At 44.0% G+C, this 27,628-nt stretch overlaps 3 protein-coding genes across 4 annotated transcripts in view; 2 read left to right on the top strand and 1 right to left on the bottom strand.

Moving 5' to 3' along the window:
• The first annotated feature begins 482 nt into the window (after window positions 1-482).
• On the top strand, window positions 483-18,489 carry Spty2d1 (SPT2 chromatin protein domain containing 1). The gene is made up of 6 exons (XM_040733267.1): window positions 483-832; window positions 8,932-9,046; window positions 9,828-11,369; window positions 13,037-13,208; window positions 14,108-14,185; window positions 15,438-18,489. Exons 1-6 carry the CDS (start codon window positions 773-775, stop codon window positions 15,529-15,531), a joined length of 2,061 nt encoding a protein of 686 aa, XP_040589201.1. The 5' UTR covers window positions 483-772; the 3' UTR covers window positions 15,532-18,489.
• Window positions 18,490-20,942: 2,453 nt separating this feature from the next.
• Window positions 20,943-25,144, bottom strand: Spty2d1os (SPTY2D1 opposite strand). Of its 2 annotated transcripts, none has more exons than XR_005871898.1 (4): window positions 24,923-25,144; window positions 24,380-24,487; window positions 21,733-21,770; window positions 20,943-21,050 (listed from the first exon to the last, which is right to left on the bottom strand). XR_005871898.1 is itself a non-coding variant. In XM_040733270.1 (4 exons), exons 1-3 carry the CDS (start codon window positions 24,989-24,991, stop codon window positions 21,749-21,751), a joined length of 183 nt encoding a protein of 60 aa, XP_040589204.1. In that variant the 5' UTR covers window positions 24,992-25,139; the 3' UTR covers window positions 20,943-21,050; window positions 21,733-21,748. The 2 variants fall into 2 exon arrangements, 1 of the variants encoding a protein (XP_040589204.1); XM_040733270.1 differs by having other exon boundaries at window positions 24,396-24,487; window positions 24,923-25,139.
• Window positions 25,145-25,188: 44 nt separating this feature from the next.
• The window catches only part of Uevld (UEV and lactate/malate dehyrogenase domains), a 37,547-nt gene continuing 35,107 nt past the window's right edge, over window positions 25,189-27,628 (top strand). The window contains exon 1 of the mRNA XM_040733269.1: window positions 25,189-25,284. The gene's annotated coding sequence lies outside the window, so the exon portion shown is untranslated. The remainder of the gene's footprint in view (window positions 25,285-27,628) is intronic.

Genomic DNA, 27,628 nt, shown 5'->3' on the forward strand with positions numbered 1-27,628 from the left:
CTCGGTGATCCGAAGACACTGGAGTCCGAGGACCAGGGCGGAAACTGCGTGCACGCGCACAAGCTCCGGGAAGCAGACACACACCCAGGCCGAAGTCTCTTTCTGCAGACCTGGGTCGGGTCAGCGTCTGGAACGCCGCCGCCGCTTGGGATCCGAACCCTCACCACCACACACACACACACACACACACACACGCGCGCGCGCGCGCGCGTGACACCCACAGAAGAACCCACACACACACCTGAAAGCAGGCCCCGCCCTCCCCTTCCTCCCCCACCGGCTCTCGCCCTGAGATCCTCGGGAGGCCAGAACCCTCCGCGGGAGCGCGCCCTCCCTCCCGCTTAGCCACACCCCTCAACTGCTACATTCGCATCTGATTGGCTGGGAGGCGCTCCAGCCCCGCCCAGTGGAGCCGAAGCCAACAGCCACGTCAGCCTATTGCGTGTCTCGCCCCCGATAGGCGGAAGTTGCGCAGTACCCGCAGGCGCAGCGGCGGCCCCGGGCGTGAGTGTGTGAGTGTGTGTGTGTGTGTGTGTGTATATACATACATATATATATTTAGACACATATGCACGGCGTTCCGCGGCAGCGCGGAGGCGGCGCACGGCATTAGAGGGCGCCGGAAGTGTCCTTGCGGAGGGGTGGCTAAAGGAGAGGAGCGGCGGAGGCAAGCCAGTCAGTCGAGCAAGGCACAGCAGCGAGACTCGTGTGCCCGCCGCGTCCCGAGTACTCCGGCCCGGCCCAGCCGGGCGCGTTCTCTCTTCGGACAGACATGGACTTCAGGGAAATCCTCCTGATCGCTTCCAAAGGACAAGGTGTCAACCATGTACCGGTGAGTCTCCGGGCTTGCAGTGGGGAGCCCGGGCGTCAAGTTCGTGTGTGGCGGGTGGAACTTCCAGGCGAGCGCCCCGTCGGCCTCGGAGACACTTGGACTGCGTCCTCTTTTGGAGTTTACGCGGAGACTTGGGTACACGGCGGGGGTGGGGGGCTGGGGATGCGAAAGTGGAGCTTGCTTTGGGGCTTGGTTTTCCGCCGAATCGTGTTTCCAGAAAGGGGGACTTTGCTGAGGCTTTTTAAGAGTTGCGTAAAAGTGGACGAGTGAGCCGCGCCTGGCTTCGGAAATGCTTCAGCTCCTAAATTGAGGGCCAGTGTAGCCAGGAAGCTTGGGACTTTCAGAACTTAGCACGATTATAGCCTTTTGGATCTTTTCGGCGGGTCTAATACTGTTTTGTTTTGTTTTGAGTGACTTCTTGAAAAGGGTCTCTGGTGGTTCGTGGCCCCACCCACTGAACCAAAGATGTTATCACCTGCCTAGGGAGGTATCTTTACGTTGGGAAGAGAATTTCTGGGCATTTTAGAAAAATCCAAGGCCAACTGTGAGGCGATCGTGTGCGCTGCCGGTGTGTGGTAGACCTTTTATTTTTTTATTTGCCTAAGGGTGCATGAGGCCCTCGGATCGATCAATTCCCTGTTAGAGCAAAGCGGATTTTAGCTTTCGCTTCCTAGTGGACTTCCAGATTTTTAGATTCCATTTGCTCGGTTCCATTACGTTTTCAGAGCCAAATGCTGAGGTGATCGGACATCTGGCTCCTGGGCTTGTAGCTGTTTTGCATAGACTAATCATTTCTGGATCATCAGGAGGTCCCCACGGCACAGCTGTAAACCGATATTTCGCGTTGTGATACCTGCGGTTTGATCAGTGAAGTGTCCAACTCAAAATACAATCTTAGAGTCAATCAACTGGAATTGAGATCTCACGTGAACTCTAAATTTCCTAGTTTTTTCCAGAATTTGCAGGGTTTTTTTTTTTTTTGTTTTGCCACTTGTCTAGTGGATATATTAATCTAAAATAAGGAGTAATTGTATTTGTATGTGTGTGCATGTGCATACGAATGTTTTTTATATATAATATGTGCATATATGAGCAGTCATCTACCATCATGGTAGTAATCACTTAGAGTAAACATTCCTCACCTGGAGGTGGTGGCGCACACCTTTAATCCCAGCACTTGGGAATCAGAGGCAGGTGGATTTCTGAGAGTTTGAGGCCAGCCTGTTCTACAGAGTGAGTTCCAAGACAGCCTCCAAAGCTACAGAGAAACCTGGGGGGGATGGGCGGCCAGGAGTTAGGGGTAAGTAAACATTCCTCTAAGCTCGTAAGCCTTGCTGGTTGAAGCTGTGGGTGCAAGCCTTTGAAACATGGAGCATCAATACTGAAACATTTGTAGATTTTCTAGTCAAGTCAGTGTTAGGTCTAATGTCCATCCATCTTTGCATAATTATTTCATCTTAGATCTTGAATTTCGAGAAAGATTTAAAAAAATACTAGCTTTATTAACCAAGAATTGTCTTGTGAAAGAATCAGAACCCGGGCCGGGCGTTGGTGGCGCACGCCTTTAATCCCAGCACACGGGAGGCAGAGGCAGGCGGATCTCTGTGAGTTCGAGGCCAGCCTGGTCTACAAGAGCTAGTTCCAGGACAGCCTCCAAAGCCACAGAGAAACCCTGTCTCGAAAAAACAAACAAACAAACAAACAAAAAAGAATCAGAACCCAGATTTTAAAAGCCAATAGCTGGTTAGGTGTGGTGGCTCACACCTTTAGTTGCAGCATTCGAAGAAGCAAGCAGCTCTCAAAAAGAGTTCAAGGCCAGCCTGGTCTACATGAGTTCTAGGACAGCCAGGGTTGTACAGAGAGACCCTGTCTCAATATAATTAATTAATGAATTAAAAGCCAATAGCTGCTGGGAGAATGGCAGACAAATAATCCTAGAGCAAAACTTTCAAAATACATGGTGTTCTCTGTTGCTCTGTGATTGTCCTAACAGGAAGTGAAGATAGGTAAACTGGGGAAGTAATTTAAAATTTAATAGTTGAATAACAGACACATTTTCTGAGTCATCCTTCCCTTCCCCCAAAAGAGGTAGCAAACTTAGAAGTTTGACTCAGTTTGCAATATTAACTTCTTTATCTTTTAGTGGAACAAGAGTCATAAAAGCAATTGGAATAAAACAAGCTAAATAGTATTAAATTTAATCCATGATTCTTCATAAACTGATTCATCTTATCCAGCTTAATTTTATCAACTCAATAATTTAGACAATTATAAACACAGAGCATTTACAAACCCCATGTACCACGCTTTATATTCAACTTATATTAACAAGAGCTGTGTTTCATAGGTGTGTTATTTTCATATTATTGTTTTCTTAGTGATGGGATTGAGCCCAGGACTTCTCATGTAAGGCAAGCTCTCTGCCGCTGAGTTTTAATTTCTTGGCTCCATCCTTAAACCCCTTACATGCTTCTGAAAAATGAGATGTAACTAATATGTCTGACCTCCAAATTTGTATTTATTTATTAAAATGTTCCTTTACTTAAACAGGCAGCAATGTACCAAGTGTAACCAATTTTTATAGAACAAGTTCCTTATCAGCTGTCCTAGCATTTGAATCACTGAAATCCCTGTACTTGGGAGGCACAGGCAGAACATCAGATGTTCAAGATCCTTAGCTACAGAGTAGTTGTAAGCCAGCCTAAGCTACCTGAGGCCATTTCTCTAAATATCTAAATAAATACTACCATCCAACTCAAGAAGCATTTTGATAAACACACACACCCCTACCCCTGTGTGCCGTGTATTTAAGATGTCCTGGGCTTAACCCTAATTGGAGAATCAAAGTACTTTACAGTAACTGACAGCTTCCCTTTGTGTTCGTGGTCTTTCCCCCTCTTAGCTGTCTTCTGCCTCCTTCTTGGATCCTATCAGAGTGACTCTCAGGTTTTAGGCTCCAGAGTTCTTTGACCATACCTTTACTGAAGAAAGCCAATCTGGCTAGTGATGGCTTAAAAGCCACCAAGTTAACATGTTGGCCTGTCACTGATGTAGGTGTCCATTGTATCTGGCTGCAGAGCTACAGTTGCTTACTCCTTACCTGGAGTACTTGTCAGCTAGAAGTATTCTGAGTGTCAGATTTTTTCCCCCGGAATTTTGTGATATTTGTATAAATATAATGACATATAAGGAGAGGAATGAGGTCTAAATACAAAATTAGTCTGTGTTTCATATACACACACACACACATAATTGATGTAGTTAGGAGGTATTCTTAATTTTTTTATTCTTTGACAATTTCGTACATGTAAATAGTAATTATTGTTACCCTCCATTATCCTCTCACCCCTCTCTTCTCCCACTATGCCTTTTCCTCCCAAGTCCCCTCCTACTTTCATGAGGTGGGGGGGGGGGAAATCCACTCGTTTAAAATAGGGTCACTTGCATGAGTGAGGCATGGACAGTTTAGCAGAGACTGAACCACTAAAGAAAATGACTCCACTCCCTGAGCAATCATTACCCACTAGCTCAGCTGCCTTTATTTCCTACTTCAAGGAGCAACGGGGCCCCATCTTAAGTTACTTTCCTGTTGCTGTGATAAGACACATGACCAGGCAACTTAGAGAGAGCAGTTACTGGGGGCTTACACGGTTAGAGTTCATGACCATCTCATGTCAGAAAGCATGGCAGCAGGCACAGATGGTGCTGGAATGGTAGCTGAGCGCTCACATCTGGTCCACAAGCAGGAAGGAGAGAGTTAACTGGGAATGTCATTTTAAGTAAGCCCAACCTCACTGACACAGCTCCACCAACGGGACCAAATATTCAGACGTGTGAGCCTGTGGTGGCCATTGTCAATCAAACTACCACAGGTCTCATGAGCCCCTCTCCAGAGGGAATGTCGGATCCATCTTGTATAGAGCTTATACAGGTAACCACAACTTGAAGATTCCTTTCATACAGTATTTTTTAAACGATTTTAACTTTATTTTATGCAGTGCCCCACAGTCCAGAAGAGGGCGTTAAACCCCCTGGAACTGGAGTTACAGAGAATCGTAAGCCTCTGTGTGAGTGCCTTTACTGAACTTGGGTCCTTTAGAAGGGCCTTACTTCTTCACCACTCAGTACCTTAGAGTGTGTGAAGACAAACAGGAAATTTTCAACTTGTGGTGTCCTGTTGTTAGAGTTTGGGTTGGGTGTTTCCAGGTCCTTGGCCTCTTATCCAAAGAGTTGAAAATAAGGGTGTGCGCACACACACACATTTGCAAAAGAAGCACAATCGTTTTATTTAGAGCAAAGCAATAATAGTACAGATTAAAGACAATTCTTAGAACAAGAGCAAAAATACTCAGGGTCCCAGGATGCAGCCTGGGGAAAGGGGCCTGGTTTACTATGGATACAGTTAGGGTAGTTCTTTATTTTGATTGATGGTTGGGTTATGTAATTATTTCTCTGCTGTGCATGTCCCTTCCCATAAGCATCTGATTTTAATCCTGTCCATTCCCCAATTATGCATAGGCATAAGGTGGTAAGTAGAGATTCTCCCTAAAAGGTTATAAGATGATGCAGTTTTTCCTTACTGTACATACACTCAAAACTAGTTTAAGCCTGATTGGCCCTTCGAATTGTCATGCCTGGTAAACTGGAAATACTTTTGAATAAAAATTGTAAATTTGAAGCCAGGCATTGGTGGCCCATGTCTTTAATCCCAGCACTATGGGAGGCAGAGGCAGGCTGATCTCTGTGAATTCAAGGCCAGCCTGGTCAACAGAGCAGAGTTCCAGGACAGCCTCCAAAACAATTCAGAGAAACCCTGTCTCAAAACAACAACAAAAAATTGTAACTTTGATTGCTAGCAGGCGCTGGGAAAGTGTGCCATTGTTCAGAGATGTGAGACTGTGTAACCCAACCAAGTGGGAGACTGTGGTTGTAGGAACATTGTTTGCAGTGGTTGTGTTGCTTAGTATGTACAAGGAAAGGAAGCAGGCTGCCAAGTCCTTTATTCCAAGGGTTTGTGAATAATCCAAGAACTAATAGGGTCCCAAACTAAGCTCTCTTCTATGATTTTACCTCACTACACTATCAGTCCTCAAAACATCTCAGATTTTGGAGCATGTTGCATTCTGAATTTTTGTACTAAGGATGCTCAATTTGTACTAACATTTCCTTCATTGTTCTTGTTTTTAAATGAAACAATCATCTTTATGTTTTAGTTAAAACAAAGATAGGATTGAATCATGTGTGGAAGTATTAGGCTTACACTCTGTTCTCAGTGGAATTCTGAATACAAAAATAACAGCAGCTCAGGATGATGCAACCATTGTCACTGGCTTTTTTTTTTTTCTTAGATGGGTCTCAGTACAGCCCTGGTTGGCCTGTAACCTCAGACAGAGATCCTCAAGTGCTGGGATTGTAATGGTTCCTTGTGAAGAATGGTCAGCTTAGAAAAGTTTTTGCTGCAGTAGTGGTTGCTCTACAGAAATTGGATTTTGGCCTTCCACTAAGAGCTGACAATGACACCCTGCTGTCCCAGACAGCTGCTTTCTAGTGTAGAGTAGTGCTTTATGGACAAGGCCTTCAGAAACTACTGCTCATCCCTTCCCCACAGGGATTCTGTTGTCTCTGTCCCCCATAACACCTTAGAGAATCTCTTTCTAAGCGATGGTGACAGCAATTAACATTCATTGTGCTGAGCCTGTGCCAGGTATTATTGTTCTAAGCACTCCATGTGTTAATTAATTTAGTCACCATAATGAGCATATGAAAGAGATTTTACAGATGACAAAACTGAGGCCTAGTGAGGTGGAGAAGTTGCCCAAGGCCACACAGTGAGTTATGGGATTGGTTATAATGAAGGAGGGGATCAAATTCAGCACTGTGCTTCAGAATTCCTGCTCCTAACCCTGGCCCTTTGTTAAGTGAGGGAATGCACTGAGGTGAGTTTGTCATCTTCACAGGCAGAACCCAAGCTCCTTGCCTCAGCTCTTGTTTAGTACAGCTTTAAGCAATAAAACTGTTGGATTTTTATGACATATTCTATATAAAGATGGAAAGATGGGCTGGAGAGGTGGCTCAGAGGTTAAGAGCACTGACTGCTCTTCCAGAGGTCCTGAGTTCAATTCCCAGCAACCACATGGTGGCTCACAACCATCTACAATTCAGTCTGGTGCCCTCTTCTGGCTTGTATGCAGAACACTGTATATGTAATAAATAAATAAATCTTTAAAAACAAAAAAAGATGGGAAGATAATATAAAGCCAAACCAACAGCATTTAGAAACCGATGGACAGCTATGACTAGACCATCTGAACTGCCCACCTGATCTTACCTGATCTCTGAGGTTAAGCAGGATTGGACCTAGTTAGTACATGGATGGAAAACTATTCTAAGAAAGTATCGGCATGATTACTCTCCCAAAGGAGGGAAGGGAGAAGAGTATGGGGAAGATCAGGTGTAGACCTGTCTGGAGTAGACAGACATGCATGGAAATTAGGGAATTTCATTTAAGATTGTGGTGTGAGTCTCAAGAAAAAGGGGTTGGCATCAAATAGAAAGTGAAAGTGTGAAAGCATGTTTGGTCCTGAGTCAGAAGACATGCGTTCAGTTACAAAGCCCATGTCTAAGCACTAGGAAAACAGTTATCCTTTTTTTTTTAAGGCAGTTTCTAACAAAGCACTCATTTGACTTTATATTCGTTTGGAATGATGCACTAAGGATTGAACCAGGTCTTCCAGCATGTCAGCAAGTGCGCTACCATTGAGCTGTACCCCAGCCCTAACTAAGTGTTTCTATAAATCATAGCCGCGTGAATGGATGCTCTTGGGTGCCTTACTCCCATTGCCCTTTTCGACACCCTGCAGAGCTAGCTTAATGCAAAGAGCTGTTTTCCGCATTCATTCCTGACTAATGTTTTAAGAAGTTGTTTAAAACTTTGTGGTATTGATTAAAGTTAACAGTATATTATTTGACTAACTAATGATGTGAAACTCTGAATACCCCACAAATCATTTAAATTGTGTGATGCTGCCTGTGAGCTGTGTGTCTTAGTTAACTTGATTCAAGTGTCCTATTTGTGGTATTATTTCTGGAGGGAAAGAGCTCTCAGTTCAGTTTACAAAGATGTGGACTAATTAAGGGATCTGATTGTGTCCTAGCCTGGGTGACTAGAAAACAATTGGAACTGTCTTGGAATTTCTCTGTCAGGGATGAGTCAGTTGTCAACACTGCCATCATGCAGGATTTTCAGGTTGGATGAGACCTGCCTTCTTGGCTAGCTCCTTTTTTACTTGACTGATGTAGTTGGAACTTGAGCTTGTTTCAAGATATATTGTATTTGGCAGCCCTGTAGTAGTCAAATCCTTTGGCTTTCCTCCAAGTTTGTGTTACACAGTATGGGAGGGCATTGGGGTTGACAAACTGTCATATATAGATATTATGGGGAAGCATTGAAGTTTACAAAATGCTTTTTCTACAAAGATGACTTTACTATCATCACAGAGACAGATTTAGGACATAAAAAGGGGTTTTCCCTCATATAACAGGGATACTTTTAAGATTCTTGTAGAGTGCCTGGCATGTATGAGACCCTGTATCTTTAGCTCTGTAATTAAAAGAAAAAATTGCTGGCCCATAAATTTTGTTGATGGTCCCAGACATGAGGATTAGCTGTTTTAATAGTAGATACTTAAGAAATTGAATTTTTTTCTTTCATGATTCAATCATTCTGCTTTAGTCATTTTTCTCTATACAGTTACTTAAAAAGCCAAAGTTTATGAAAACACCATCTGTGTCTGGGCAATATTAGTGATCTTGGTAATACACAAGCCAATCTAAAGGAACTTGTGTAGCAAATTAATATTTCATGAACTTAAATGCTACATTTGAAGAATACAAAGAACCAGGCCCTTTGCTTAGATTTCTTGTTTTTCTTTCCCTTCCTTCTTCCTTCCCTCCCTCATTTTCTTTCTACATTTTCTGCACTACTGATAATTGAACTCAGAGCTGGTACATATTAAACAAACATTCTACCACTGAGCCACACAGCCCGGCCCACACAGACTATATATTGCTTACACCTTTTATTCTGCTTTTATTTTTAGAAAAGGTATAGCTTGGCAGTGGGACCTCCCAAGAAAGACCCAAAAGTTAAAGGTGTTCAGTCGGCAGCTGTGCAAGCTTTCCTGAGGAGGAAAGAAGAGGAACTCAGACAGAAAGGTATGTATGTATGTGCTTGTGTCTCTTCTTGGTCTCAGTGTCTGCCACCAAACCATCTTGGACTTACGGTGTGTATTTGTAAAAGTGTCGTACAGGCCAGTACACTGAGGGATAATGTAATGTGTCTCTGGGTTAATGTTATGGACGTATGTATACACACACAAATGTGCAGGGGTGTGTGTGTGTGTGTGTTCACGTATTGTCTTATCTACCCACATCCCACCCACCCGCAAGACTTGTGAAGCTGGACATGGTGATATTCACCTGTCATCTCAGGAATTCACCAGGCTGAGGCAAGATGATCCCTTGAGCTCAGGTGCTTCAGAGCAGCCTGGACAACATAGCAAGGCCTTGTCTCTTGAGGGGAGGAAGGAAGAGGTTAAAAAGCCTGGTGTAGCGACCACGTAATTCTATAAAACAAGTGTCCATTCTTTACCTTGGTCCTGACATTGTTTTAGGTATTCATAGATTCATTCTTAGCAACTTCAGTGAGTACTGGTGTTCCATTAACTTGGTGTGTATTTATGAGCCGTTTTTTACATTTAAAGCAAAAGAAAAAAGAAAAACCCCCAACCCCAAGTTTCTTACGTGCTTATTCATAAAGAGAAGCTCATATATGACCCACTTGTGTAAAATTTTGTCATTTTGTTAGATGACGTCCTCATTTGACTCCTAGATATCTGGAAACTGTAACCCATCTTTGTCTGTGTTTTGACTGAACTGGTCACATGAGCTACCCTGAGACTGTTGAAACAATGTGTTCTTGTTTTATTCCTTTCAGCCTTAGAAGAGAAAAGGAGGAAAGAAGAACTAGTGAGAAAACGAATCGAGCTCAAGCACGACAAGAAAGCCAGAGCCATGGCCAAGAGGACAAAGGACAATTTTCATGGGTACGATGGGATTCCCATCGAGGAAAAGTCAAAGAAGAGGCAGACAGTGGAAAGCCACCTGAACCAGGGGACTCACCAAGACTTTGAAGTGGAGGAGGAGGACTTCCTAGACTATGGTCAAGCTGAGTTGGAGCAGGAGTACGAGGAGGAGCAAGAGCCTCCCAAAGCTGAGAGCAAACCAAAGGCCCCCCTTAAAAGTGCCCCTCCCCCTATGAACTTCAGTGACTTACTGAGGCTAGCCGAGAAGAAGCAGTTCGAGCCCGTGGAGATCAAGGTCGTGAAGAAAGCAGAAGAGCGGCCCATGACCGCGGAGGAGCTTAGGGAGCGAGAGTTTCTTGAACGAAAGCGTAGGAAAATGAAACATGAAGCGGATGCCAAACTACCTCCCCCCGTGTCCAAAAGGGCACCACCCCCTCATAAAGACAGCGTGGGCACAAAGCTCAGCAAGGCTTCTGGGGACAGGCAGCTCTTCTCCAAAGGGCTGCCCCTTCCTCACGCTGAGAAGAAACTCAGACCCAGCACAGCCAACGAAAAGCAAGTAGCTTTGTCCTCATCCAAATCCGTGCTGGGAGACAGGACCAAGGCGGGGTCTGGAAGTAGCTCCCAACCCTCGCTTAGGGAAGGTCACAACAGACCTGTCTTCAACGGGACTGGAAAGTCCCACCCCAGCACCTGTTCACCAAGCACCCCAAAGACTTCTGTCAGTGGGACTCAGAAATCCTCTTCTGAGCACAAAGCCAAAAAAACTCCTCCTTCTCACCCCAGCCATTCCAAGCCTGGGCCCACAGTTCTCTCTCACAACAAAGCTAAGAGTCCAGGTGTCAGACCGCCAGCCAGCAACTCTGGCCCAGCTCCTGGGCGACCCAGCCCAGGCCCAGCTCCTGGGCGACCCAGCCCAGGTTCTGGCGCTGTGCCTAGGCGTCAGAACGGCAGCTCCAGCTCCGGGCCTGAGCAGGCTGCCAGTGGGGTCAGAAAGCTGATCAGCAATTCACACCCCTCTGTGCGAACAGTCAATGGCACAAACGGTCCCGGGCGGCCTGCAAACAGCACTCCTGGCCCTGGGCGGCCCATCAATGGCCCCAGTGGTTCTGGAAGGCCTACGAGCAGTTCTGGAGTCCCCGGGCGGCCTGGAAACAGTCCACGCGACATTCGACGGCCAGTGAGCAGCCTCGGCTCCCCTGGACAGTCAGTCAGTGGTCCTGGGAAGTCCACGAGTGGTCCTGTTGCGGCTGGGCGAACTGCCGGGTCGGGTCCTGGAAGACCCACGAGCAGCCTAGGACCTGAACGAACAGTTGGTAACCCGGGCCTTCCCACAAAACCCAAGTGCACTGTCGTCTCAGAAACTATTTCTTCAAAGAATATTATCAGTCGGTCAAGCAATGGACAGATAAATGGAACGAAGCCTTTCCTGTCTGGCTACAGATCTGCCCAAGGTAAAACTGACGTTCATCCTAAAGAGTGTATTTGTCACCAGGCTATTGGGAAAGTACCTAGCTTTATATAACCAGGAACCCTGTGACCTTTTCCACATGCCCTGTAATGTACTTACTGTTGACAGTAGAAAAGAGGTTTATCTAGGATCCACTGTTCACACCCCACCCTGTTCTATCACATGGTGGGGCCTTCGGTGGGTCGGATAGTATTGTACATGAAGGCTACAAGACTTAGAAATGAGAGAATAATTACGAGCTTGAAGCCGTGGTGCTCTGTTCATTCAGCACATGTTAACAGCTGTCGTGTCCCAACAGCTATTCTGGACCGTCCTGAGCTCTGTTCCTGGAAGAGGCATCGGGAAGAGCCTTGTCGCTGGTGCCCTAGGGACCTGCCATCTCCAAGTTCAGAGCCACTGATGGCCCCACTAGCTGCTTGCTGTAGATACTGCATGCTGCATAGGCACTTGTTAAAGTATTTATTGGGATCCATAGAGGATAAAAAGAAACCAATACCCAAATCCCTTGCTTTAGATTTTAGGGACTAGAAGGTTCTTAGACACTGGTGTGTTGATAAGTGCCTGTCTTTTGCAAAGTTGTTCTTTGGGGTTTTGTTTTTGAGGAATCGAGGAAGTTAGTGCTTTAGATTTGTTTGTTTGTTTGCTTATTATTTATTTATTTATTTATTTATTTATTTATTTATTTATTTATTTTTAGGCAAGGTAGCCCATGTTGACCTAGAACTCACTGTATAGCTGAAGGTGACCTTTCATGTCTGATCTGTCTCTTCCTAAGAGCTGGGATTATAAATGTGTACCACCATACTGGTCTGCTGTGGAGCTGGGATCCAAGTTCTGGGCTCCCTGTATCTGGGGAGGTTCTCTGCTGAGTTACATCCCCAGGTCTTTTTCTTTTCCCCCCAGTTTTTATCAGGCAAAAATAAAATAATGAGTTTTTTCTTGCAGTCATACTTTTAACTTTCTTTGAACAGTTGTAATTCTGAAAATGTTTTATACTTGGGACTTTTTCTTTTCTAAGGTATGGTCTTGCTAGGTTGCCCAGAACTTCTTCAAACTGCTGACTCAAGCCCCAAGCCCAGATAGCTTAGCTATAGGCATGTGAAGGGTTTTTAATTTTTAAGAGAAATACAGGAAAAGTAGGGAGCTACTTTCGGTGTCTTCATTTGGTAGAATTAAAAATTAATGATTCTGTGGCAGTTTGTAACTTGACTCAGTTTCAGAAATTTTGCTGATTTTTAAATCCCAGAAGTATGTATAAATACTAAGCTAGAAAAACGTGACAAGGCAATAAGGCATGCATTTCCAAGTAAGCCGTAAAGAGCTCAGTCCCCTCTGATACTTCACTCTGCAGGGATTGTGCAGCCTGTGCTGAGAGCCAGCTGTATGCTCTGCTTTCATGGGTGCCATCTATTTTGGTTTTTTTAGACAGGGTTTCTTGATGTAGCTCTGACTGTCCTGGAACTCTATCTGTAGACCAGACTGGGCCTTGAACTCACAGAGATCTGCCTGCCTCTGCCTCCTGAGTGCTGGGATTAAAGGTGTGGAGGGGTGCCATCTTAATGTCAGTTTCTCTGAATCCCAGGTGACATAGTCCCTACAAGAAATACTTTGCCATATAATGTTCTTATAAGTCATGGCTTTTGTATACAGGTCCTCAAAGGCTCCCCTTCCCTACTGGCTACAAAAGACCTCGAGAGTATGAAGATGATGATGATGATGATGAATATGACTCGGAAATGGATGATTTCATTGAAGATGAAGGAGAACCTCAGGAAGAAATATCCAAGCACATTCGGGAAATCTTTGGCTATGACCGAAAAAAGTAAGCTGAAGAGTTACCTAAATATCAACTTTTTATCATTTATAGGAGAGAAACACAAACAGTAGAGGCATTGAATGCTTAGTTAGAAACCTTTGGGTGGTGAGGGTCCTAAAAAGATTTAGTCTTGCGCCGGGCATTGGTGGCGCATGCCTTTATTCCCAGCACTCGGGAGGCAGAGGCAGGCGGACCTCTGTGAGTTTGAGGCCAGCCTGGTCTACAGAGAGAGTTCCAGGACAGCCTCCAAAACAATACAAAGAGACCCTGTCTCGAAAAACCAAAAGAAAGAAAGAGAGAGAGAGAGAAACCTTAACTAAGATAGGGCACATAGTAGTTTCTAATGAATTCAGGGTGTTTTGTGATGTTTGCTTGTAAACTGCTTTCTTTAAGAGAGAGAAGGGAGTGAAGCAGCTTCATGTTAAAGAAATAGATGGACTTTTTAGGTGTCAGAAAGTCATTCACAGAGCCACAGTAAAAGTCATTCTGATATAACACCTGCTTTTCTTTGTAATGTTTTGCTACCCGAGAATATGGACACTGGTCACCAGTATGGGACCACCACCATTATTGATGTGCCTAGGAGCTTATTAAAATTGCAGGCTCTCAGAACTCAACCTTAGTCCTGCTGACTGCACATCTGTTTTGTAAGTTTCCAGATAAGGGTGCACGAGTTTAAAGTTTGTGAACCATTAATGTAAAGAAATAAAGCTTCACCATATAATGTCTTTGCAACAAAACCAGCTTCTACCCATTGTCTGGCCTTCTCACTCCCAAACAAGGTGGGAGCAATCCTAAAACTGAGTGGTTTACTTGTAAGCATGTTTGCTTTTTGTTTACTGAGAGGCTGTAGCTCTTTAAGAAAATTGAATTTCTGTTCATTTTTTACTTTGCTTTCTTGCCAGGTATAAAGATGAAAGTGATTATGCCTTACGTTACATGGAGAGCAGCTGGAAAGAGCAGCAGAAGGAGGAGGCCAAGAGGTGAGCAGGAGATTTTTATGTAAAAATGTCTTCAAAAGCCTGCAGCTGTAGGACTTGGGATGGGGCCTGGACCGCAGAGTTCTCTGGATGATAGTGCTGCTGGCTGGCTATGAGAGCCTTAGACAAATTCCTTTGCTTTTCTAAGGATTTCCCATTTGTAAACTGAGAACCTAGTGCTTTACTCCCTGAAGCATTGTAGGAATTAAGACAGTATGTAGCCACAGTGCTTGTAGTGTCTGGTGTAATGTACAATAAAATTAGAGGTCTCTCTGAGTCTACCATGGGCTGTGTTTGTGTCTTTGCCCGTCAGACTGCTCTCAGCCTTGGAACTTGTAGTTGTATTTGATTTGTTTAGCTGCCCAGTCATGAGCTCCTGAGAGTTTTTGGATAGGGGCAATAAATGGTTACTTTGCTTGTAGTGTTAATAATTCCCTACTATTGGGAAATAATTCACCTCAATTCCAACACAAAACAGCTTTCTTTTGACCCTCCCTCCTATAACTACATAAAATGTCAAAATAAGTGTTAAGAAAGAAGAATATGAATTATTACCAGTGAATGAATGTCCTGAGTTGTACATTCTGTGTGTGTGTAGGTCAGTTCTCTTCTGCCTTTATGTGGGTGCCAAGGATCAAACTCAGATCATGAGGCGTCTTTATTTGTAAATGTTTTTGAAGAGAATGGAAAGATGGCTCAGTAGTTAAGAAGAGAACTGCTTTTAGAGGACCTCACTTCAGTTCCCGACACCCACATCAGATAGCCCAAAACTGCCTGTGACTCCAGCTTCATGCTGTCTGTCCTCTTCTGGCCTAGACAGGCACCTGCACTCACATGCACATACCTACATCGTTTAAAGATTATTAAAAAAAAAAAAAAAAGGTGAGGGGGTCTAGTCCTGACTGTCCTGGAACTCAGTATGTATAGACCGGTCTGGTCTGGAACTCAGAGATCTGCTTCCCAAGTGCTGGGGCTACAGGTATACACCACTTTGCCCAGCAATCTTCTTTTTCTTTTTTAATTTGAGAGAAATTATATTACTTTAAAAGTATATATTAAAGCTTTTTTTTGTCATTCCCATTGTAAAATCTTTTATTTTGTGTCTGTGACCCTATTTTAAATTGTGCGTTGCATGTGCTTGCATAGATCCCTGTTTACATGAGCAAACTCATCAGCACAATCCACAAGATGCCAGTCTTACTTTTTAAAGTGGTTATTTCATGCATATTAGTAAATATCCTTATTTTCTCCATAGTTTAAGACTAGGTATGCAAGAGGACTTAGAGGAAATGAGGCGTGAAGAGGAAGAAATGAAACGTCGGAAGGCCAAGAAACTCAAGCGACATTAGCTGCTGCTGAGTCTGGATTCTGGGACACTGCTGCAAGGCTTTCCTGCCTTCAGACTGAACAAGCCCCTTATCGGTTTGGATTTACATGTGGCTTTCCTGCCTTCAGACTGAACAAGCCCCTTATCTGTTTGGATTTACGTGTGGATTTCCTGCCTTCAGACTGAACAAGCCCCTTATCAGTTTGGATTTACATGTAGGCACTCGCGGAAGGAATGAAGGAATGCATACTGTCGTTTCCAGCTATTATTTGAGTGTACAGTGTTTTCAAATAGTCCAGGTGGAATCTATAATGCAGACGATACGATGCTTGCCGTGCGCTCTGATGAAGTTAACCATTCACAGGGCTGGCTTTGATCCTGATGAGCTATGCACGCTAATGTGGGGCCACTCACCAGTCAGCTGGTCTTTTATTGTTCCTTTGCCACTTTAAAAGGAGAAAAAGATTGTTGTGTGACTTGTCAGTCAGACTTGTCCTTAGGAAGGGCCTGACCCTTGTGTGAATGCTGCCAGCAATAAAGCGACCTGTCCCAGACTGTTTGAATTGAAAACCCAGGAAAGAGTAGGCTTTATAGTTATTTATATGGTTGTCATCCTTGTGACTTTGACATACAAAATAGAATTATATTGTACTCAGCATTATTTGTGGATTGGATGCTAAGCATTCTTAATTTATATGATTAGGTAATAAAATTTTTCTAAGTTAAAATACAAATTTTGCCAGAACAAGAAATAATTCTTTTCTAGTTTTCCTTTCAGGCTTTCTGTCACATTTGACCTTAGTATGAAGTGGATGAGGGCCCTTACTATTTGTTGTTTTTGTTTTTGTCTTTTTTTATTTCTTTTTATATGAAAAAGATAGTTATTCAGACATTAGATTTGAAAGAATGGTAGTTTGAAAATCAACAAGTGATATGTGTTGTGGCCCCCTGTGCTTTATTCCCTCCTTTATAAAAGATAATTTGGGACCCTAAGGTGCCCCTATACCTCTTGATGTTAACAACATTGCATTTTTAGCTTAAATTTCTTAGAAAATGTTAATGACCAAAAAACCAAAAACTAAATATTTAGTGTATCAAGAATACCACCTTCCCTTCTGTCTGTATTGCACTTTTATTTCTAACTATGCACTGTGACGAGATATTTTTTCCTGTTGTTGGTGTTTTACTGAGCTGTGAAACTTTCTTAAGTTCTATCCTTCCTAACGTCAGACCTTATAGAGTTTGTCACTTAAGCCTAGAGTCCATCCAGGCTGATCTAGGGTCTGGCTGGAAGGAAGCCATGTCTCAAGGACAGTCAGCAACAGAAAATGAAATAGGATGCGAGAGACCCGAGGGTTAGGAGCAGTCAGAATTCAGTTTGTGGACAATTCCACCATTAATCTGGCTGTCTTCAGCTGTTAAGCCATGAGAGATGGGGCGCTGGAACTCTTACTTTTCTACAGGTCCAGACTCCATGTATTTTGTCTATGATGTCCTCATTCTTTAAGCTTGAGTATTATGAGTGACAATTTTTAGTCTGCTTTTGTGGGACCATTTGACCCAGTTCTTAAAACTTGCTCATTTTGAATTGAGTTTCAAACTTTGAAAGTACAAGGATTGAATTTTAGAGGGTATAATATCCTAACTCTGCTTGCAGATTTCTATACACTGGCAGCAGAAAGCCATCGACTTCCCTTACTCCACTGTTAAAGGGAGTAAGATATTCCACTTGATAAAGTAGGTTTGGAACATTATTTTATTGCTGTCACTCGGGTGTTTTCCCCTCCATGATTTTTCTTGGATAACCTTTTATCGTTATTCATACTCTGGAATCTATAATTGCAGTCCAGGTTTCTGGTGACTGAAAGTACTGTACTCAATGACAGGGTGCAGCTGTTTGCACAAAAAGGAGCCATCGTGCTAGATTACAATTTCAGAAGCTGGTGAAAATCAGGTTATAATGTCTGTCGTGTCTGAATGCGTTTCTGTAACAGATATGCATCAATATTCGTGTTGGAAAAAAAACTGCAGGAAAGAAAGATTGTAAGTCCAAATCGTGTCTTCCACTTTGCTCTTCTGTATCTCCTGACCACTTAGAAAAGCTCACAGGTCTGTGAAAAGACAGGAGCAGGCTATTTTCCCAAGGTTTACAAATTAAGTGCTTGATTTTTAATGTATGCTCTCTACTGTTTTGATTTTGATTCAATGTTTGAAGATGTGCCTTTTATTGGGTGACGTTAATTCTCGAATGTAGTAATGTTTCACAATTGTAATGTTACATGATCATGGGTGTGGCATTCTCTAACAAATTATGTGACAAGAAAGTAGTTTTCATAAAACTTGTGGCTCTGGTTGCACAGTCCCACTTGCTAAAGCAAAGGGCACTTTCTTTTAAGGCTACTTCAGAAACTGGTCTTTGTACTTTCCTTATGCAATGGATGCAGTCATGTCCACATGTCATGGGCAGCCCTGTGCGTGCCATGAGAAAGTTCAAAGACTGTTAACAGAAAGTCTAAGGGAACTTGAATTTCATTTTTGTAATGGTAACCCCCCCCAGATTTTCTCCAAGAAATAAATTATTTTGTATTTTATAACTTAAAAGCAGCTAGTAGTACATTTCTGAGATATAGCAGGAGACCAAAACATTTTTGGAAAGAGAATAAATATATGAAGAGAGACTGGTTGTTTTATTTTCAGTGTGCTGAGTAGACTATTTATTTTGTGAGTGGATGTGATGAAATACATATTCAGGTGTTTAGTGTATGATTAAGAGTGGAATATAAATTTCTTTGGAGTTATTAAACCCACGATGTCTTTTACATAATGGACAAATCAAATGTAAAAGAAGAAAATTTTGACATAGCTTAGCTTGTTTTCTGGTGCTGTTGACCTGCAGAAGAATATACTTTTGCAAATACAGGTGAATGTTTTGCAATTTATGTATACAAGAAATTGTAGGCATTAAAATATTTTATTGATATTTTTACTGGTTTTCATTTATTGATCAAAACTTGAAGCTACTCCTTATCACCTGGAACCCTGTGCTAGCTAGAAACCTCTGTAGACTTGTTAGGGTCAGAAGTCAAACTTGTCCTTTATATACTTAAGACAGTCGAGGCTACTGCTAGAGTGCCATTGTGTTCTCAGACATCAAGTTTAAAAAAACTCAAGTGGGTGCTGGAGAGGTAGCTCAGTGGTTCAGAGCGCTTGTTGCTCTTGCAAAGGACTCGGGTCCATTTTCCAGCACCTACATGGTAGCCAACCATGATGCCAGTTCCAGGGCATCTGACACCTGTCCTTATCTCCACTGGTACCATGCATGCAGGCAAAACACTCAACATAAAATAATAACTGAAAGTGGTTAGAGCAATGAAATCTAACTTTGTGGCTCAGGGTTTTGAAGGTTTATTGGGATGAAAGACAAACAGCGGAGCTGGTATGTACTTCCTCTTGTCAGAATATCAGGTTCAAATCCCCTATAACAAATAAGCTTGAGGAGCTGGAGAAATGGCTCAGTGGCTAGAGTACTCAGGGTACCACCAAGAACATGGGGCTAACATGTAACGCACACAACAAAACGGGCACCCTACACCCCCTTGTAAGCCCAGCTCCAAGAGTGGCAGAGACAGGATTATTGGGGCATACTGGCTTCCAACCCAACCTAGAAAACAAAAGCCCCCAGTTCCGGAAGAGACTTGGCCCGGAGGGCATAGACACAGTGTTAAAGGACACCCAGTGCCTTGTGGCCTTCCTTGGTATGTGCACTCACAGGGTCAGTGTTGGGTGATAGTGGAAAAATGAGCCCTTAGGAATGTTCATGAGGCTAGGGGACGCATGCATGCATACAGAGAATGTAGATAACTTGACCCACTACAACATGCTGAGTCTAGGTCATATAAGAAGTACTGATAGAGTCCTAAGCCACTAAGAACTGATTTGTGGATCTTGGATTCGTTTTCCTTCCCATGGGAAGGGTAATCTTAGGGGCTAGGGTGATGGAATGATATGTAAAGCGCTTGCCAACAAGTGAGTCTTTTGAGTTCGGAGCTGGCAGCCCCACGTAAAAGGGAGGCATGGGGACATACAGCTGTAACTCCAGCACTTGGCAGTGCAAAGATGGATGGATTCCATGGCAAGCTCCAGGTTCAGTGGGAGAGTGTCTCAAAAAAGAAGGTGAAGGATGTTAGGAGACAGCAGACACTGACCTTTGGTCTCCATACACGTGAGCACAAACACAGCATAACTCTTGGTGCAGAGCCTCTTAACAAATGGTAAGAGTACCAAATAAAGTTGTTTTCTGTGTAAAACACAGGTCTGCTTTGCTGGGCACTTCGGTTCTCTCGAACAGTGGAACCATCTGTCCCCAAAATACTTTCCCCTCCTTACCTCCCCACCACCTCACCCATCTCATTTTAGAGGGTGTAAGGTCCCAGAGCTCAGATTCCGGATTTATTAACTGCTTATCTTATGCTTAGGCTCCCATCCCTGGACTCAAATTCACTTCATCATACTGAGAGCTGAAGTTAGGTGTGTTTCTACATATGTTGTCTTTAAAAGGATCTTCAAAGGTCTGGAGGGATGGCTCAGGTTAAGAGCACAAACAACCCAAGAGCTCCCATAGAGGACCTAAGTCCATTCCCTGCACCCACGTTAGGCAGCTCACAACCACCTATAACAAACTCCAGGGGGATCAGAGGCCTCTGGCCTCTGAGGGCCCTTGCATTGCAATGCGTAGACCTACACATATACCTGTAATTAAAAATGATAAAAATAAACCTCTTAAAAAGATCATTGTACAACTCTGCTTTTCAGGTGAGGGAGACACTTAGCCAGCATGATCACTGCCTTAACATTTAAGGCATAGGTGTCCTGGAGAAAGCGTGCCTCTGCGTCTCTACTGTGTCTAGGTCTGAGCTGGCAAGACCCCTGAGCCGCTTAGCTTCTCTTAGGTCGCTTCAAAATGAGGCAATACCCAGCTTCAGCAGGTTTGGATGAGGATCAAAATACTACTTTATGGATCTGAGGTGGTGGCACATGCCTTTAATCCCAGCACCTGGGAGGCAGAGGCAGGTGGATTATTTCAGTGAGTTCGAGGCCAGCCCGGTTTACAAAGCAAGTTCTAGGACACACAGAGAAGCCCTGTCTTGAAAAAAAACAAAAACAAAAAAACACTTTTAACATCTCTCCTCCATTTAAATTTGGATTCCGGCTTTGGAGTATATTATTTGAGAATTGGGTCTAAAAATCATTACTTATGATTCCCCAACAGGGGACAATTTAAGAGTTGTCTCTACCTTAGAGGCTTCGACAAATAGGACCTGTTCGTCACCCACTCACTCCCACCAACCAATTCACCCTTTGTCTCTGTTAGGAGAATAGTGTCTTTGTCTGTTCATCTTAAGAAGTGTGGTAACTACACAGAATATGACAAAATAATGTGCGATTACTTTATGTGAAATCTACAACAGGAACTGTGCAGTTGGGTGGTCTTCACAGCTGCATGACTTCACCAGGGTCATCTTTGCTTACTTCCAAAGGGGTCTGGGAAGGAAAAAAAAACACATGTCAGTAGGCTCTAGCATTGCTAGGGTGTAGGGCTGAGGCAGTTGCCCAGGGAAGGAGGAGCCTGTCTGATCCTGTTACCCAAAACCTCTGATGCTCGCCACCAGGAAGTGCTCAGCACTGTGGGACTAACAGTGCAGAGATTCCTGCTACCGGAACCCCACTTTGGGTTGGTTCACAGAAGTGGACTGATGTAAGAAATACTATTGGAAGCTAAACATTTTTAAATGTCTTGTCAGCATTACAGAGATAAGCTGTGACCCAGTCTTTACAAAAATAACATATGTGTAAGAAAACACATGAGATGCTGTGGTGTAGTTCACATGGTAGATGCCTAGCTTGCAGGAGGTCCCTGGGTCTGGTCTGCACTGCCACATATAATCTCACCAGTCAGGAAGTGGAGGCAGGAGAACCAAAGCAACCGTAGTTGCGTAGCTAGCTCAAGACCATGCTAGGCTGAGTGAGACATCTGGTCTTTAAAAGTACGTGAAAGAAACCTGAAACGCTCCCAGTTCTGAGTAGCTAACAGTAGAAGCAGGTAGGCTATGGGAACTTTTCCTCAAATACTAAGGAGAACACAAGTTACTAGGGTTAGATGTTCATGTTTCCTGGGTTAGTTTGGGGACTCTTTGGCAGTAAGGAAGTCAAAAATTACACTTACCCCTCCTGGGGGATATTTATATCCCTTCCACATCGTTCCTGCAATGAGAACCATCCATAAGACAACAATCATTGTGGGCCTTCTTGGCTGCGGTGGTGGGGAGTGGTTATTGGAAGTCCTGGTTCTATTCGCAGAGTCCTGGGAATCTGTCTGGCTTCATTCCAGACCAGATGGTGGGTGGCCCAGCATGGCAGTCCCTGACTGGTGAACTTTGTGGTCTAGTCTAAACTAAAATGGCCATTTTGGGAGGCAAAACTCAGACAATTATGACATCAGTTCCTGTGACACTAGGCCTCATGGTGAGAGCACCAATGAGTTGGCCAGGACATAGGTGTGTTTGGATGAGAGAAACCTCAAAAGGGGGGACTCTCACACCTGTTTAGAACCTTAATAAGCCATTACATGATAAGATGTATTGGCCTAAACTAATCAAGGGCAGAAAAAAACTTGTGAATAACACATCCAAGCCACCTGCGTTTATCGGGGGATTAACGGAACTCGATGGACAACAACTTTAGGCTATTAAATTACCTAAAGAGGAAATCTTGCACTTTGTAAAATGGCAATCATGCCCTCACTCATACTGGCTAAGCCTCCTAGAACCTCCCTGGGAAAGGACCAGAAGGAAGACACTGGCTACTCATGACGCTCTCTCACAGCTGGGGAAACGAGCACAATATAATTTCAGTGGCTGACATTCTGTGGCAATGCTAAACAAGTGTCACTTCTCCCACACCCACACAATGTGACAGCTTTGGACCAGCGAGACTGAAAGAGAACCAAAAGCCTGCTCTCATTTCCTTACTATACCTGGGGCTGCGGCTGTCAATCCCTGCTTCTGCAGTAGTTTCTCCCAAATCTCTCTGCTCTTGAGTCAGCAAATTAAGAGTACCAAGAGAACCCAGGTGGTGGTGGTGCATGACTTTAATCCCAGTAGGAGGCAGAGGCAGGTGGATCTCTGTGAGTTTGAGGGCAGCCTCATATTCAAAGTGAGTTCTAGGATAGTCAGGGTTACACAGAAAAACTCTGTCTCAGGAAAAAAAAAAAAAGAAAAGACTACCAAGAGTAAACTTTCTCTAATAATGGCAATGGCAACTGCTCTGAAAAACAGGTCTGGATGGCATGGGTGGACTGCCGGAAGCCCAGGAGAGGGTTTGCTGAAAGGGTATCACCCTCTGTTTTCAATGGGGGGAGTGTGAGATGTTCAGAGGTCTGGCTTGCGCTCCAGAATACGTGTGCGCGCTCACACGTGCACGCACACACACACACACACAATAAGATGGTTGTGTGGTGTTGTGTGTACCCAAGGCCCCTGTCACCAATCAAAGCTTGCTGATGGGTTTACATTTCACTTAGTTAAACTTGTAGTTTACTAATATTCAAGCTTTGCATTAAACACCTTATATGGATTCCCAAATGTGATATTCACAAAAAGAGTAAATGGTTGGAAATATTTCCCATTTTACCACTGATGAAAGTGACCTTCAGAGGATTTAAACCTCTCAAGTTCCCACAGTAAGTTGCAAACTTATGTATTGATCTCAAGTTTATGTCAATTCTAGTCTCACCAATCTCCAGATGGGGCATTACAAGTGCTCATCTTGAAATTCATGTGAGGTAGTTATTGATGACCATGCTGACAAGCCGATTAAATGCATATGCATCTTTTTATTAAGGCCATACCAAGAGTGGGCTTATGCCTCAAAATGTCCTTTAATACCCAGCTCCAGTGCCCAGCGCTTCTAAAGACAAAAGCCACATTACATTAGTTGGGGGTGGTCACATCAGTGAAGGATTTGGGGTTGGCCCAGTAACATCTGTTCTCTTGCAAAACTCAGCATGTTTTCAAGATACCTCATGACCTTATCTTTAACTTATACTTCCTTTTAGTTATTTCAGTTTTATGCTTTAGTTTGTACAACCATTAATCATTCTGGTTAATATGTTTGGACTGCTGTCAGGCTCACACAAAAGTGTTGCCAGATACATCAGATATGGCTGTTCTGGGGTAGAAGGCTGAGAAATGTCTAAACAGGCACAAAATAAAGTTATGATAAGATGGCGTTGCCTTAGTCATTTCAATCTGAGCCTTGTATGATACCACATGACCTCCTAACACTTAGGAGGCAGACGCAGGTGGATCTCTGCGTTTCAGTTTGAGGCTAGCCTGATCTGCAAGTGGGCTCCAGGGCAGCTAGGGCCACATAGTGAGTCCTTGTCTCAAAAAAGGAAGAGAAAAAGAAAAGGTTCTATTTAGGAAGGGATGAGGGAGGAAAATAGAGGGTAAAGAGGAAGGGTACTGCGATCAAAGTCTGCTATACACATGGATATATAGACCCTTTTAATATAACTTACATATGTGTGTATAATAAAATATTTTATAAAATAACATGCTAATATAAAACAGTGTTTGTGAAAGAATGGAATAATCCGTGGATTTGGTTCAGAAGGAACCCCGTGAGGGCCTGGTTGTTGACAGGCAACTGATTCTCAGCCTGCTTTCCCAGCAGCACCCCAGCCCTCTCCCCTAACACACATCTCGCACTGTTCCGCCTCCACGGATTGCCTGGTTCCCAGAAGGATAAAATGTCCCCGGAGACTGCAGAGCGTTGGAGCGTTCTGTGGACGGGGACCCAGCCCGACAGACCTGACCACCCACTCACAGTAGCAGCAGCTCCTCCTCCAAAGCCTGGCTCCTTCGTCGTGCCTTGTTCTCCCATACAGGCAACCTCTCTTTCCACTTTAGAGTTGGAGGCTGAGTCAGAAAGAAAATTAGAGGTAGACATGGCCCCACTCACTGACCCCATGGTAAGTCAGTGTTCCTAGGTAGTGACTAGAGGGACTGCTCAAAGAATGCCCCCCAAATCAATGTCCCCAACACAAACTCCTCATCTCCTTGACTCAAAACTCAGAAGTGAGGCACTGTGACCAGCAGAGCTGTAAAATGCTGTTAAAAAAAAAAACTGTAAAAAATGCCACAAAGCCTGGATACACGTGACATTACCCAAGCAGGCAGAGAGGATATTAAACCCTCCAAAGGAGGATGCCCAATGAGATGAGAAGATACTGTCATATCCTGGCTTCCAGCTGGTAAAAACCCTCAAACTACCTTTTCCTGGTTAGTCACAAATCCCAGATGGGAGCGTGAGGCTGAGCCAGGAGGTAGCAGGGATTCAAGGCTAGTGCTTACCATCGCCTCTGGAAATGCACCCATGTAGGATGCAAAGCCTACAAAAAGCATCCAGCCCAGCACGATCATCACCAAAAGAAAAATAATTTCTGAGCTACAATCACACGGTGAGAGACTGTTCGCCAAGATCTTGACAAAGGAGCGAACTCATGAAACCTTCAGTTGACAGACGTGTCGCATATTAGTTCCATTCCTTGGTTCCAAAGGATCCAAGAGACTCTCTAAAGAAGAAGCTGGAGTCTGGGAAGGCATTGTGACATCACTGGTCATGTGGCTTGGATTCAACATGCCATAAATACTTCCCCCAGACAGTACCTCAGCCGCGTAAATTGGTGTACATTACTGTCTAGCACTGCCACAAGGTAGGTCTAATCGTTTCAACCCCTCTTCGTTAGTGAGAAAAATCAAAGCTCAGAAAGCCCAAATGACTTACACGGGTTTGAAAAGGCTTGCCACTATGACAACTGCCAATGAAACAATCCAAAGTCTAGGGAAATGATCCATCTATTTTGTTTTATTTTACTTTATTTTGAGACAGGGCCTCATGTATTCCGGGCTGGCCTCAAACTTGCTATATAGCCAGCACTGTCCCTGAACTCATATTCCGTTTCTCCCACCTGTTTCTATTTTTATCCCCACAGGTCCTCTCTTCCTGTCTTTAAGACGAGTCCCTTTAAGAGGAGGGATACTCCCTTAAATCGCTGGGTACTTGCATTCTTCAACACCCATGGTCAGTTCTCCACTGGTCCTCTTTTCTAGGTTACCAAAAGCCAGAGAAATCACCAGGTGGTGGCGCACGCCTTTAATCCCAGCACTCGGGAGGCAGAGGCAGGCGGATCTCTGTGAGTTTGAGGCCAGCCTGGTCTACAAGAGCTAGTTCCTGGACAGCCTCCAAAGCCACAGAGAAACCCTGTCTCGAAAAACAAAAACAAAAAAATCAGAGGAATCCCTGGCCTTTTCTCAAAAAAAAAAAAAAAAAGCCTCCAGTTGACACAATGGTTCTCTTCCCAGCTGTCCTGTGATCAATTTCTTTTTATGTTCAAACTTCCTAGATGAGTGGTCTACACCCAAATCCCTTCTTTACAGTTTACACCTGTTTCCATGTGTTTCATTCTGATCTAGCCCCTAGTTTGGAATTCAGACGCTCATTCAGACATCATCAAAGATCTCATTTTTGGGCAAGGACAGCAACATGTTTTGTCATGTCTGACTTCCACATGCACGCTGTGCCCTAGTTCTACGTACATGCCACTCCACGTCTGCAGGAAGACACAGGTCTTCTCCCTGTGTAGTTTTGCTAAAGGGGATCGCACTTCACCAATGACCGAGAAACTTGCTTTTCCCCAAAACAATACACTCAAGTCATTAAAATGAGCCTTATGTGGTGCCGTGTAATCCCAGCACTGGGGAGGTTAAGGCAGAATAATTGCTGTGAGTTTAAGACCAGCATGGCTACTTAGTAAATTCTCTTCCATTCAGAGCTCCAAAACAAGTAAACAACAAAACTTACAGGTTTTTGTTTGTTTGTTTTTTAGGCAAGTTCTGTGTAGCCTTGGCTGCCCTGGAACTTTTGCCTCTGCCTTCCGAGTTCTGGGGTTAGAGGAGTGCATTACCATGTCTAGTTTTTTCCTCCTCCTCCTCCTCCCCCTCCTTCATTTGTTTGTTTCTCAAGACAGGGTTTCTGTGGTGTAGCCCTTGCTATCCTGGAACTTGCTTTATAGATCAGGCTGTCCTTGAACTCACAGAGATCCACCTGCCTCTGCCTCCCCAGTGCTGGGATTAAAGGTGTGTGCCACCACCTTTATTATTATGTCTTTCATATTTCTCCAGATAATTTTTTTTTGGTGTTTTGAGACAGGGTTTCTCTGCATTGTTTTGGAGGCTGTCCTGGAACTCACTCTGTAGACCAGGCTGGCCTCGAACTCACAGAGATCCACCTGCCTCTGCCTCCCGAGTGCTGGGATTAAAGGCGTGTGCCACCAATGCCCGGTCTCCAGATAATTTCTAAGTTTTCTTTATTTTGTTTTATATGTGTGGGTGTTTTGCCTGTGTGTTTGTCTGTGCACCCCTTACATGAAGTGCCCGTGGAGGCCAGAAGAGGGCATCTGATCCATGGAACTGGAGTTACAGATGGTGGGGAGATACCATGTGAGTGCTGGAAATCCACCTTCTTGTTTCTGAGACAGTCTCTCACTGAGTTCCTGGAACTTGCTGATTGGTCTAGACTGGCTGGTTAGCAAAGCGCCAAGGGCCCAAGGGCACCCATCAAGCCAGGTTGTTTTCAGTGGGTTCTAAGGAATGAACTCAGGTCATTAATGCTTGTGCAGCCAGCACTGAACTGAGAGGACTCTCCCCAGCCTCCAATCTTGAGTACTTATGTTTCTGTAAGACAGACACCCCCCTATCCCCCCAAAACAGGGTCTCATGTGTATCTGTGGCTGACTTGGAACTCACAGAGATCGGCCTGCCTCTGCCTCCCAAGTGTAGGCATGTGCCACCGTATCTGGCTTGTAAGATAGACTTCAAAGCGGAATTATGGGGTCAAAAGTATATCAGATTACTGGTGGTCAAGCAATGGCTCAGCAGTAAAGAACACTGGCTGCTGTTCCAGAAGAAAGGGTTTGATTCCTAACATTCAAGTGGTTCTCACTTGCTTGTAACTCCAATTCCAGGAGAGTTGATGCCCTCTGCCTTGAACTCATATGA

The sequence above is a fragment of the Mesocricetus auratus genome, unplaced genomic scaffold, assembly GCF_017639785.1.
Source record: "Mesocricetus auratus isolate SY011 unplaced genomic scaffold, BCM_Maur_2.0 Super-Scaffold_100030, whole genome shotgun sequence".
Taxonomy (NCBI): Eukaryota; Metazoa; Chordata; class Mammalia; order Rodentia; family Cricetidae; genus Mesocricetus; species Mesocricetus auratus.

Excerpts from the sequence above, each read along its gene's own strand:
- Spty2d1 (XM_040733267.1), top strand. The coding sequence starts at position 773 with ATGGACTTCAGGGAAATCCTCCTGATCGCTTCCAAAGGACAAGGTGTC. Across the intron at positions 11,370-13,036 it reads TGGCTACAGATCTGCCCAAG|GTCCTCAAAGGCTCCCCTTC; the intron begins GTAAAACTGACG and ends TTTTGTATACAG. Across the intron at positions 14,186-15,437 it reads CAGAAGGAGGAGGCCAAGAG|TTTAAGACTAGGTATGCAAG; the intron begins GTGAGCAGGAGA and ends TTTTCTCCATAG.
- Spty2d1os (XM_040733270.1), bottom strand. The coding sequence starts at position 24,991 with ATGATCGTGCTGGGCTGGATGCTTTTTGTAGGCTTTGCATCCTACATG. Across the intron at positions 24,488-24,922 it reads GTGCATTTCCAGAGGCGATG|CCTCCAACTCTAAAGTGGAA; the intron begins GTAAGCACTAGC and ends TTTCTGACTCAG. Across the intron at positions 21,771-24,395 it reads GAGGAGGAGCTGCTGCTACT|GAACGATGTGGAAGGGATAT; the intron begins GTGAGTGGGTGG and ends TTCTCATTGCAG.